The sequence below is a fragment of the Clarias gariepinus genome, chromosome 3 (assembly GCF_024256425.1).
Source record: "Clarias gariepinus isolate MV-2021 ecotype Netherlands chromosome 3, CGAR_prim_01v2, whole genome shotgun sequence".
Classification (NCBI taxonomy): domain Eukaryota; kingdom Metazoa; phylum Chordata; class Actinopteri; order Siluriformes; family Clariidae; genus Clarias; species Clarias gariepinus.
The window spans coordinates 7,362,175-7,374,787 of NC_071102.1; the positions used below are offsets into that span (position 1 = coordinate 7,362,175).

Sequence of the window (12,613 nt, forward strand, 5' to 3'; positions counted from 1 at the left end):
TAAATTATTAGCATCTTTACTGTAGGATAAGGTGAATAAACATTGCCTCTACTTATCCTAGCAAAGAGAACAGATTCTGTATACAGGCAAAACGATGAGCTAGTACTATATAATGCTTACTGATCCTTACTTTAGGGATGCCTCTTACAGCACAGCTGAGGGTGGCATTGTACCCTGAGATGACTGAGCGGCTCACAAGCGGGTGTGTGAACTTAGGTGCCTCTGAGAAATCATGAGCTTTGTAGGAGGGTGGCTTATAGTCCATGCCTTAGGATAGAACAAAATGCCAGAGTAATATCTGTATCTGATATTTGTAGTGATACAGTACAAAACTTATATTGATTGAATATAAATAAATTGTGGCAGTTTATATATTTGTAAAACATTTCAAGCTACAAAAACAGTTGAATAAAAAGTAGTTTTTAAAAAGTAATGCATCTAAATAGTGGGATAAATGCTGTATGAGCAGACACAGCTAGTCTTACCTGTTTTCTGGATATATGCACTTTCTTTAGAGTCACATGGCTCTGGACTCAGGCCCACCATGTTCATAGAGAACACTCGGAACACATACTCGTTCCCCATGATCAAGTCAGACACCACACAGTTAGTGCGCCGATACTGCTCATAAACTGTGTACCATTCCTGTAAAAGAAATGCAGAGAAGATGACCTTATTGACATAAACGATAAATAAAACAGTATAAGAGATAAAGAGTGATAAATAAATAAATAAATAAATAAATACACTACCTGATCACACTAAAATTTCACTTGACTACCTTTGGCATTGATTATGTGTGAAATATGAATTCTCATGCTCCCACAATTACCATTTCACAATTTGATAACCTGGTCATTCAGCACATTCAGGTCATCATCTGACTTCTTGTTAGTGCCACATAATGTTGCTAAATAATAGACCTAGACCTCAACAACTGAAGCAACTCCAGATCATAATTCTGCATCCAGATGCTTGTATAGTTGGCACCATGCATGGATGGGTGCATCGCTTTATGTGCCTCCCTTTCCTCCTGGAATAGGGTCATTCTGGACTCATCAGACCACATGACTTTTTTTTTCGATTGGTCTCACAAACAAGTGGTTTTCTTATAGCAACAAATCTGTTGAATCCCAATCCTCTTCATAGTTTTTTCACATTATGTGTGTAGAAATGCTCTTACTTTGACTATTAAACATACTTTAGCTTTTAGTTATACTGTCGACTTTTTCTTTCAATGCAACTTCACCAAGTGTTTAAGTGATCTCTGATCCCAGTCATTACCCCACTACTTCCAGGTTGTTGGATGATTCCATTAATTTTAATATCTTCTTTGATTGATGTAGGCTAATAATTTCACTCTCCTTTTATTTTTTTTAGACAAGTACTATATAAATAAACTCAAGTTTGTCTAACAAAAGTGTATTATAAATTGCATATTAATAAAACCCTGTTATTTAAATTACTAAGCCACCATTATAGACACCTACCCAGTGCTATGTAACATTGCATGGCTATAAACAGGTTCTAGCTGCTTCTGGTTTAAAAAATAAAAGATTTTTGTAGTGCAGTAGTTGCCATATAATCATGCAACATATTCTAATCGTTATTATGTATTCAATATTATATATCACCATTTATAAATATGTAATCATGCAGCATCAACCTTTAATGTTGCTGTGTCACATTACGCATGTATAAAGTCTAACCATTTCGAGTGAATGGATAGATGGGAATAAAATAGCCATCTATTAACATGTTCCAAGCCGAGGAATCTAAAGTGCTTTTATATTTAGCAGCAAGACCTCTCTGGTTTCTTACTTGGATATTGTCGTGTGTGAAATGTGATGATCTTGAACGTAGCAGCTTATTGTTCTGGATGCACTAAGAGTATATTGAATACATACATAAAGAAGAGTGGTGTAACTCATATTCAGCTACTAAACTTGAGAGGAAGAGTCTGGAGAACTGGCAGTGTTCAAATCAGGTTACTGGAGACTTGGGGAAGGGGGTAGGGCTGGGGAGGGACATACTTGTTCCAAGCTGAGGGGGCTCACAGATGACAAACAGTAGGGTCATTTTGGCAGTTCGGTCTCCAGATGCTCTAAATGCTGTCCTGTTCCACAGAGGCATCCAAAGCAAGTTGCCAAGCATGTCACAAGAGAAGCTCTAACCCAGAGTACTACTCCATTTGCACATTGTGTGCATACATTACTCAATTATAGATGTGTTTTAGGGGGCTTAGCTACTTTTAATGGCACTGGCAGGATTTCAAAGTACAGAGGGACAAAGGACATTTCATATCTGTCCTTCGGTTTGTTTTTCTTCTGTTCAGTCTAGTTGATCCAATATTTAAAATTCACAACAATTCCCATGTCATATGTGTATTTGGCTATATATACACTATACTGCCAAAAGTATTCTCTCAACTGCCTTCACATGCATATGAACTTGAGTAGCATCCAATTCTTAATCCAAAGGGTTTAATTAGCTTCAAGTCTTCTGGGAAGGCTTTCCACAAGGTTTAGGAGTGCATTTATTGGAACTTTTCACCATTCTTTCAGAAGCGCATTTGTGAGGTCAGACGCTGATTTTGGACGAGAAGGCCTGGCTCGCAGTCTGCGCTCTAAGTCATCCCAAAGGAGTTCTATCAGGTTGAAGTCAGGACTCTGTGCTGGCCAGCCAAGTTCTTCCACACCAAACTCACTCATCCATGTCTTTATGGACCTTAATTTGCGCACTTGTGCGCAGTCATGTTGGAACTTGAAGAACTTGACTACCCTGCACAGTGTCCTGACCTCATCTAATTGGGATGAATTAGAGCGGAGATTGCGATTCAGGCCTTCTCGTCCGACATCAGTGACTGACCTCACAAATGCACTTCTTGAAGGATGGTCAAAAATTCCCATGAACACACTCCTAAACCTTGTGGAAAGTCAGAAGATTTAAAGCTTTTATACTGTAGCTGCAAAAGGTGGGCCAACATTATATTAATTCACAAGGCAGGCGAGCGAATACTTTTGGCAATATAGAGTAGCTGAAAAAAAAGCAAATCCAATACTTCAAAAGATTGTACATACCAAGGTTTTCTTGTCAGCTTTCTGGATTGTGTAGCCAGTGATGTCACAGTTGCCATCGTCTTTGGGTGGTTTCCATTCCAGCGCCACATTGAAGCCCCATATATCCACAACCTTTAAGTTTTGGGGAGGACTAGGGAGGTCTGGCGAAGAAAAGTGAACACAGCATGATCATTAAAAACCAATGCTAGTTTTAGCATGCTTAACCAATGCTACCAATGCAACCAATGCTAGTTTTACCAAGCTATGGTCTCTTAAAGTAATACGCTAACAAGACATGAGAGACCTACAGTGGTTTGAGATACATGACAACGTACCTACAACCTGAATGGTCACAGAGGCCTTGTCTTCCACATTCTCAATCTGCACCTGGAGCTCATACTTCCCAGAGTCTTTGCGCTCTGTCTTCCTGATAAAGAAAATGCTGTCGGTCTCACTGTTTCTCACGCTCACTTGCTTCGAGTCAAGAGGCTCGCCGTCTTTCGTCCAGGTAACTTTTGGCCTTGGTTTTCCCTACGGAAAGGTGGCATTTTTTTTTAACAAGCTAGCACTTTAAACTCTTCCTTAAATGTTACTATTTTTGTAGTGTGTAAGATTTCATTAACATGAAATCCAGGACCCAAGAATTTCCAACAGAATATTATCTAGAGCATCAGACTGCCTCTAAAAGCTTGGTTACTTCCCATAGCGCATCCTGGTGCCACTCCCTCCACAAGTAGGCGACACATACATAGCCATGCAGGGCTAGCTTTCGATCACATTCAAGTGAGTCTTTTCTCATTTTCTAATTTTTTCTGCTTCTAATACATCAAGTTTGAGAACCAATTGTTGATTTGCTGACTAACGTATCCCACCCCTTGACAGGTGGCATTGTAAAAGGATAAGCAGTGCTTAATAATATACAGTATGAGTTTACAAAATAAGGATGTGAAATGCAAGTTTGAAAATCAATCCATGTTACATCCATATGAAAGAACATATATGTCATTACAATGGAAACAATTTTGGTATGTTAAACACCTTGGATTAGAATGTGTGTATGTAAGTGTGTCTGGGTGTGTGTGTGCCAGCATGCTGATTTTACATAACACATTTCCCCAGAGAGCTTTTGCAGCTGCTGTTCAGATTTGTTTCATTAACACATACTGAACCTGCAGTCCATGTGCATTCGCTATCATTGAGTTTAGGCCACACATATGTATTTATAGTGCTTCAGAGACAACAAATAGAGGCCCTTCCTGTCTTACTTAACCCTCGTTAACAAAGTCGTTAATGTTTTAGACTGGGCAATACACCCTAGACCAAAGGAGCAGAAAGGAACTATCATGGTTCATTTAAATGTATAGTAACTTGCAGAAATATTCCCTCTTATTGGTCTTTTTACATGTTCTTATCATTTTATGTGTGTCAGGACAGTTTAATATTACCTGAAACGGGATCACAATGTTAACAGTCTCTCCTACTCTCTTGATGAGGGTCTGGCGAAGACTGCGTGGGATCCAAATTTTTGGACGCTCTGTCGGGCAAATCGAGAAGTCAGGTTAGACATTTTGATGAAAATCAACATTTTAGCAGTTGCAGTGGTGAAAAAATCCCATTTTGTAAAGATTATGGTACTGTAGCAAGTTGGTGTAGCAAATACCGATACGACCTCATCGCCCCATCGTCTTTGGTTTGCTTCTGAACTGAGTTCAAATTAGAGTTTCCTCTAATTTCCTCCCATCCTTAAAAAACATGTCGGGAGGTTTATTGGCTACGCTACAAGGGTGAGTCACAAAATATCTGCAGGATGGCTGTAGAATTTTTTAAAATAAATTTTTAGGACAATTAAATACATCACTTTTCAACATGGTCTCTTTGCTTTTGAATACACTTTGTCTATGTTTTGTATTCCGTTATATAAAATGTTTATGGCTGAGCTGCAAGCCATGAATACACAGCTGTCCTCACTTCTTTATCAGAAGTGAATCTTTGTAACACATAACACATAAGCAGCAGAAAAGTGTTCAGGATTCCCTTGCATCCTGGAAATGTATACAGTAGTTTTCCTGTCATGGAAAATAAATGCGAAAAATGGATTCACTGTCTGGGAAAATATTAGTGAGTTAGCACATTAAATAATTGAGATCAGGTACAGTGTTGGCCAAGTTAATAGACCTGTAAATTATTATTAAATGTTCAGCTGGCATCATCAGTTAAAACTCCTACATTGCAATTGAGGATTACAATTAGATTAATTATATGGTTCTTTAAGAGTGTACTGTAGGTTTGTAATTTTTAGTCAAATTATGTTCATGTTTTTTTTGGTATAATTCCTGAAATCTGACCTGGTTATATTACAGATTAGTCAGTCAATGGCTGTGTGTATTTTTCATTTTAATGGTATAGATATTGGCAGATGTGAGTCAGGCTATTCAATAGCTGTCATTTATACTGTACACATAGGTTCTGCACATAAGTTGTAGAAAATAATTTCCTGATTAGATTGGCAACCCTAAAAGTTCAATATTCACACATCAGTGGAGCTAATTTGTCCACCTTCTTTGCAGGTTAGCATACCGTATAGATAATTCATGTATAACATATAATCAAAACACAATAAAAAAAATTCCCACAATGCCAATGCTTTGTTTCTACTTCACATCAAACAAACTGCCCCAACTGATACAAATTAAGGGGTAAAAAAAAAAACCACATCACATAGAGGAAATGAGAAAGAATTGGAAATTACAGTATATCATAAATGTGCCCTATAAAACCTAATAATGAAGTTTATGAGAATAGCTGATGGAAAAAAGATGGCCGTGACTCATGCAGACTGTTTTAACTCATAGCTGCAAACCATGTTGTTTAGGGCAATAATAAGGAAGTCATCAAGCGAAAGGCAAGGCTTTCTTAATATATTTGTGTAAATGTGTCTATTAGAACAATTCGAGACTGTTATTGAATTTGTTCTATTTCCAGGCTTGAGGGAGTTTGGTCATGGACTATATCCGGCCCCTGGGCTTTCTGTTTTACAGACCTGCTTGAATGCAATTGTAAATATCTCTTACTAATGAAAGCTAGTAAATGCTAGTGGCTGAAAGCTGATCGGGAACAAGCTGGTGATTGCCTCAGCGAACTAGATTAATTAAATTACAACAATAAAAGCTTTTATGTAAAGCTTTCTATCTAATGTATTGCTGCATGTTAATGCAAATTAATGCAGTGGAGAAATGCAAGAGAAATAGTTTAATACAAGGGGCGTTCAAGCTTTTTGTTCATGCAGAATAACAGAACACAGTTATGGAAGTAAAAACTACCTTTATTTCTCTATATAATCCCCTGCTACACTAAGGCACTTATCCTAGGACTCGTGCTTGTATACCATTAAGTTTTAATGGCCCAAAACATGTGGAAATAGCTTGGAGTGAGGTCAGGACCCTACAGCGAATGTGTCAGTCAAGTGCAGGTGGTGTTATCGAAGGATTATCTGTACAGTTCTCAGATTCATCTGTAGGCAACAAGTTAACACCTAATTTTTAAGGATCTGGTGTTTCAGACACTAAATGTTCACAGGAACGATTGCAGTGTGCTCCCAGCGACCTCGGCCGGGATCATCAGTCATAGACGTAAGGCATTTTTAAAACGTTTGCACCATTCATATATTTTACTGTGGCTAAGTTTTTTGTAAATCTTGTTTTTTTATGCCTTCATTCACAAGAAAGTCCCAGGTTTACTTGAATGTACTGTACACTGTACTGTTACTTGCACATGTACAGTACCTTTAGCACACTTTAGTACCATGAATATGTACATTTAGTACCATATTTCTTGTTTTTTCTATATGTATATGTGTAGCACTTGACTGCTTTTTAAAATATTCTCTCATGCCGAAATACTCACTGCATTATGAAATGACTAAATTTTTCCAATGTATATATATATATGCCTGACTTTGAGAATTCTTCTCTTTTCCAATGGTAATTTAGCGTGTTTTGAAACTCACGCATGATCTCGCGGATTGTAACAGCCTGTTGCAGAGTGGCAGGAGGACTGGGGCCAGCCACATTATATGCCCGTACACGGAACTGCATCTTCTCTCCAGTAGGCAGGTCACGGATGATCACGGAGTTCCTCTCTGTAAGACCCTCGAATGCAGGAACCCATTCTTCAGCTAGATAAAATGGAAAATATAGCAAATCTGTCAAAAAATCTGAGTACTCCAGACAGAAAAATAGCTACAGGTTTTTCTACCAATCAAACACTTACATTTAAGCCACTATGCTGTTCATATAATACCCTAAACTTTGTTGGAGAAAATTGATTTTTGCTTGTATTATTAATATACATTTGTTTATTTTGTATTGTGCCTAGGACTGCCTTTTGCCCAACAACAAATCAGACAATGTTCTTTGTAGTTGAAACTAAACAACACAGGATTACCTATAATTTACCGTTATTACATTATTACTTTATGGAGATCTTAAGTGCATTTTATCTGGATACACTACATTAAAGGAGGAAAGTCCCAAGCAAAAATGATCTTGCATACTAATACTGCAGGGGCGAAAAAGTACAGAGAATTACAGTATACCTGAGTTTTGTAGATGCAGTCAATCAAATTGAATTTTCACTGAAAGTTTAAGCGTGTTTGTACTTACAGTAAATCTGCTTACATGTTTCCAAGTAAAAAGTAACTGAGTTGAATCTAGAATTAGACATCATTTATTAACATTTACACAGACCTTAATGAAACCCTCACAGTCACACACTTACTGCCTTCCTTGCAGTATTCAACCCCGTAGCCGTCTATAGGGGCAGAGCCGATTCTCTCCGGAGTCCTCCATTTCAGACAGATGGTGGTGTCGCTGATGTCGTCCACACACAGACCGATGGGCTCACTGGAAGGGGCTGAGTGGAAACAAAGAAGTTACACTGAACTTAATGGACAGCAGATGTTGAGAATTGGTACTTGGGGAATTTATTCATTTAAGTTATGGTATGGTAACCCCATATTTAAATTAAAACCAGTTCATTTATGTCCAGTAGGACTGTAATCCTAGGCCTAACCCTAAATCCCAGATACTCTATAAAACTCACAGTGTGTTTATATAGGTAAAGACTTAAGGCTCAGGGGTGTGAAACATGTGGTCTGCTAGTCATGGACTGTAATTTGCCAAAGAAATAAATTGCTCTAAATACAAAAAATCATCTTGTGGACTAATTTAATCGAAATTTCTTGGGGAAAATCTATATCACTTAAGGGGTTAAATGATTCCGTAGCTGTTGACCAAATGTTATAATGATATATAATCCTTCTGGTGAATTAAAGAAACCATTTCTTTGACACTAACAAAAAAATTATAATAATACTTTCGATAAATGTCTTTTCCCAAAAGTAATATTTTGTTAAAAAATATATTATTATATCAATATTAATATTGTTTAAAACAATAAAAGCATTTTGGTGATGTTTCTTTTAACCCGCAGCATTGTTATTTCAAAGGTTTCTGGATATATAGAAAGTTGAACACGTTCCATCTGTAATTTTCAGCTAAACGCCCATAAACACAAGATAGGCTGTTTATGTCTTATTGGTCTACAAAACTTTTTTGTTTGTTTGTTTGTTGTTGGTCCACCACTGTCAACATGTTACTCATGCCCATTACGTGAAATACTAGTTAAACTAGTTATAGAAAATTAGAAACACCAAAGTAGCCAAAAAAAAACTTTAAATGAAACTGAGAAAAAATATTCTTTAGAATAAGCATGGTGAAATAAAGTAAAGCTCTGCTACGAAGCTTCTTGTTCCCGTCGATAGTGGAAGCTATCAAGATAGCTCTGCACTGTACATCTCCTAAAGGATATACAACACATAAACCACTGAGTTGCTTAGTAACTAAGCTACTAAAGCCTGAATAGGAAAACAAAAGTCTTATAGCATAAGTCTTAAGCTATATCGATTTACTAAGACCAGGATATTGTTTTCACTCCTGCATGCTTCCAATAGTGAGTTAAAAGACAAGGCCATGGAAACTACTCTGGCTATAATACCAAGAGGTCCAAGTCTGATACATCTAGCATGACCTTCCAGCCAGCCCTCGTGGCCTTTGGCTGCCCATTATAGTCGAGCATACATATCATAGTTTGAATAAGCACAAGTTAAACTTGGGCTAGTGTTGATAAGGACCTCTCAAAGATACAGGTGGTGTATGAGACATGCTGCATTCAGGACAGAAATAGTTTAAGTGGCAGTGCATTAGAGAATTGTGAAACAGTTGCAGAATGTTAAAGCATGGATTAATCAGGATGAATAAAAAACAACAACTAAGAACCTTTAAACAATTAAAAGATTTGTTCTAAGTCTGGAGAATTTAGAGAAAGTATGGAATTTAAAGGTACACCTATTTATTTGCTGAAAAGTATAGAAACTCAGAAGGTGTTTTTGAAAAAAAATTTTTTTTAAAGAAATATAAACACAAGAATCCAAGAATGTCTAAATTTGAAAATAATATATAAATATTTATACACATTTGCTGTATTCGCTTCAGTTACTGTTAACTTAAAAGCTGTAGTGTCTTTAAAATAAAATCCAATTTACCACTGAATTACGTTTTTTTTCAATTACAGTGTATAGAATATAAATACAGCAGTGAGGTCCGACAAAGACGAGGAGTACCTAAATTAGCCTAGCATAGTTCATAGTGAGAAATCTTTGAGTTATAGCTTCATTTCATATGAAATTATAAATGCAAGGAATTGAATTGTAAGCTAACTCTTTTGCACATGTAGAAGCCTTTTTTTAAACAAATAAACAGGACAATTTTACATTTGTATATTTCTGAAAAGTCATTTTGATGACCTAACAATGATTGATAACACTAGTATAAAGAGTTATCCTGAACTAAACATAATCGTTTTGTAGATTTAGCAAAGCCTATGTAAAATCTTGGCATGCATGTACTCTATTTACACAAGGGCAATTAGATCGTGATGCCTACTGCGGACAGGTTCTGGTTCTGGTTCAGGTTCAGGTGTGAGGGCTGGTTCCTCAGCCATGGGTACTTCTTCCTCTCCTGAAGGTGCCCCATCTCTTGGAACTGCTTCTCCATCTGCACAAGGTGCATGATGTTTTCCTTCTGCAGGAACATCCTCCTCAGTTGGAGAAACAGTTGCTTCAGGGACTGTGTCTTCTGCAGGAGGTGCTATTAGCTCAGGTTCCTTGACTTCTGCAGGTGCATCTGTTCGGGCGTCTGCAGGAGCACTTGCTGATGCCTCATTGGCTGACTTTTTTTCTGCGGTTTTTGGAAGCTTAGGCTTGGTCATCCTGCTGGTGGTTCAGTTTGCCACTTCACAATCTTGTACCGTCCCTTAAGGGTTTCCTTGATACGTTCTTGTCTTGCCTGTGAGACTGTCTGCCTTTTGCTCAGGGCTTTCCCTGTCATCTGCTGCACTCGTCTCCTGTTCTGTCCTGTCCTTGTCCTCAGGGTGCTGTGATCAAAATTGTTGGTGGCAGCAAAGCTGTTCGTCCCCCTCCCCCCTTGTCTCTGTTGCCGTGTGGCCTGTGTTCACCATATGTCTGGACATAACCTTATGCTTACATGCCATTATTTATAGAAGAGAGTGGCAAAAATAGTTTCCCAATCTACTGTATTGTGCTGGACATTAATCTGCACTGATACCTTTTCAGAGTATTTGCACAAGATAAAGTACTGGGACAGTGGAGCCTATTAAATAGCTATCACATTGAGATAAATGAAAAGACTTGTGTCTTTAAGTCTTGTCCTAAAAAGCGTTTATTTTAAGCCCTCTCTCCGAAGAGATGACAGGGGCCTTGAAACACTGGTATGATGATGTGTGGCTGAGAGGCTCCAGGTGGAAACAATACAGCAGCATCCCTAAATTGGCAAGCAGATGAAAGAAGGATCTCCTTGACATGAACATGTTTGGCACCAGCTAATTTACAAAAAAACTTTTCTGTTAGACTCTGCTGAACCAGCAATTTCCATTTTGACACCAAGATCGATGGATAATTTATCGTCATAACAAAGGTTCAATTGGTTTTCTACCATGCCCAAATCCGTCATAAATCGTTCTCCTGTGTTTTTCAACCTAACCGCTTAGATCTCCAGCAGCTGAAGTATTTATGTAGTTACCCTAGACAACGCTTCCTACCACTGAGAAACACGTAGGCCAATTACTTATGTATACTGGAAATAGAAGAATGTTTGTTAAATGTTATTGTTAAAAGGTGTTTTAAGTGCTTCCACAAAATCCCTTGAAGTATTTAAAAATTCATCCAAAAGCATTTATAGATGGGAGTCTTTGTGGTTACAGGTTTAACGTGGAAGTGCCTCAGTTTCAGATTCTGCATAACTTTACAACAAAACTTTAAGAATATTGTGAATTAAACAAATACCTTATATCGTATTGCTTTAGCTTTGAAAAGTTTAATAACTTTTCAAAGCTATATACGTAAGAACAGTTCAGGTAGACAGGATTTTAAATACAATTTAATATCGTGTTCTGCAGTGACCGAGAAGTGACAAACGAACTAACAAAACTGAAAACAAAATATCAAATTCAAAAACAAAATAACAAATCAAAAAACAAAATAACAAATCAAAAAACAAAATAATAAAACCAAAAACAACGTAACAAATTCAAAAGCAAAAAAACAAAACTGAAAACAAAATAACAAATCCAGAAAATACAAGGACAATTCGGGCAAACTGGAAAAGGTAGGTATTTTATTTGCGAATCAAAGACTTACAGTAGCATTAATTGGATCTTGACCTGCCACTCAAGATATACAGGAAGTACTGCAGCCTCGTGGATATTTAAATGCTATAGTGCAATTTTTTGTAGACTTTAAATTATTCCGAATAATACATTTTTTAATGTCAAATTGTACCTTTTGTGGTTTGTCTGAATTGTCATTGTGTTTTCTGACTTGGTATTTAGTTTCTGGATTTGTCATTGTGTTTTCTGACTTGGTATTTTATTTTTGTATTTTTAATTTTGTTTTCGGTTTCTCTTATTTTGTTTTGCACTTCCCGACTATCGTAGAGTCTGCACTGGTCAGCACAAGAGATACACTAACAAGAGATCTGTAAGTGTATGTGGGGTTCAGACTCGATTCGACATGTGTGTGTGCATAACAGACTGAGAACCGAATTCTCCTGACATGAGTAAATTCAATGTTTGATTTTTCATAGCAAAGCAACTCTGAATGCTGTCATGTAGTGTACAGTGGTCACCGACCCGATCGGGGAATGTATACATCAGTATACAGAAAATATAAGGAAATATTAAAGCTAAAACTGGCAAGTAAACGAAATTAAAATCTAATATAAATCATTAATAGGAATATTAACACTTACTTTATTTTAGCTCCTTAAACCACTTTGAACTGGAGTGATAAATTCACTTTGGTTATGTTTTTCTTGGGCAAAGTCACTTAATCGGATACAAAAGAAATTCCATAAATCATTCATCCTACCAATAAATAACCAATTATTAGTAGCATCTGTAGAGACCTAGTTCAAGACTGA

At 37.1% G+C, this 12,613-nt stretch overlaps 1 protein-coding gene across 1 annotated transcript in view; it reads right to left on the reverse strand.

Annotated features, from left to right (window-relative positions):
- mybpc3 (myosin binding protein C3) overlaps positions 1 to 12,613 on the reverse strand; it is a 43,356-nt gene that overhangs the window by 2,996 nt on the left and 27,747 nt on the right. The window contains exons 24-30 of the mRNA XM_053492696.1: positions 7,836 to 7,970; positions 7,066 to 7,233; positions 4,505 to 4,593; positions 3,395 to 3,590; positions 3,081 to 3,220; positions 486 to 645; positions 131 to 267 (exon numbers count right to left, since the gene is read on the reverse strand). Coding sequence (XP_053348671.1) covers positions 131 to 267; positions 486 to 645; positions 3,081 to 3,220; positions 3,395 to 3,590; positions 4,505 to 4,593; positions 7,066 to 7,233; positions 7,836 to 7,970 — 1,025 coding nt within the window. The remainder of the gene's footprint in view (positions 1 to 130; positions 268 to 485; positions 646 to 3,080; positions 3,221 to 3,394; positions 3,591 to 4,504; positions 4,594 to 7,065; positions 7,234 to 7,835; positions 7,971 to 12,613) is intronic.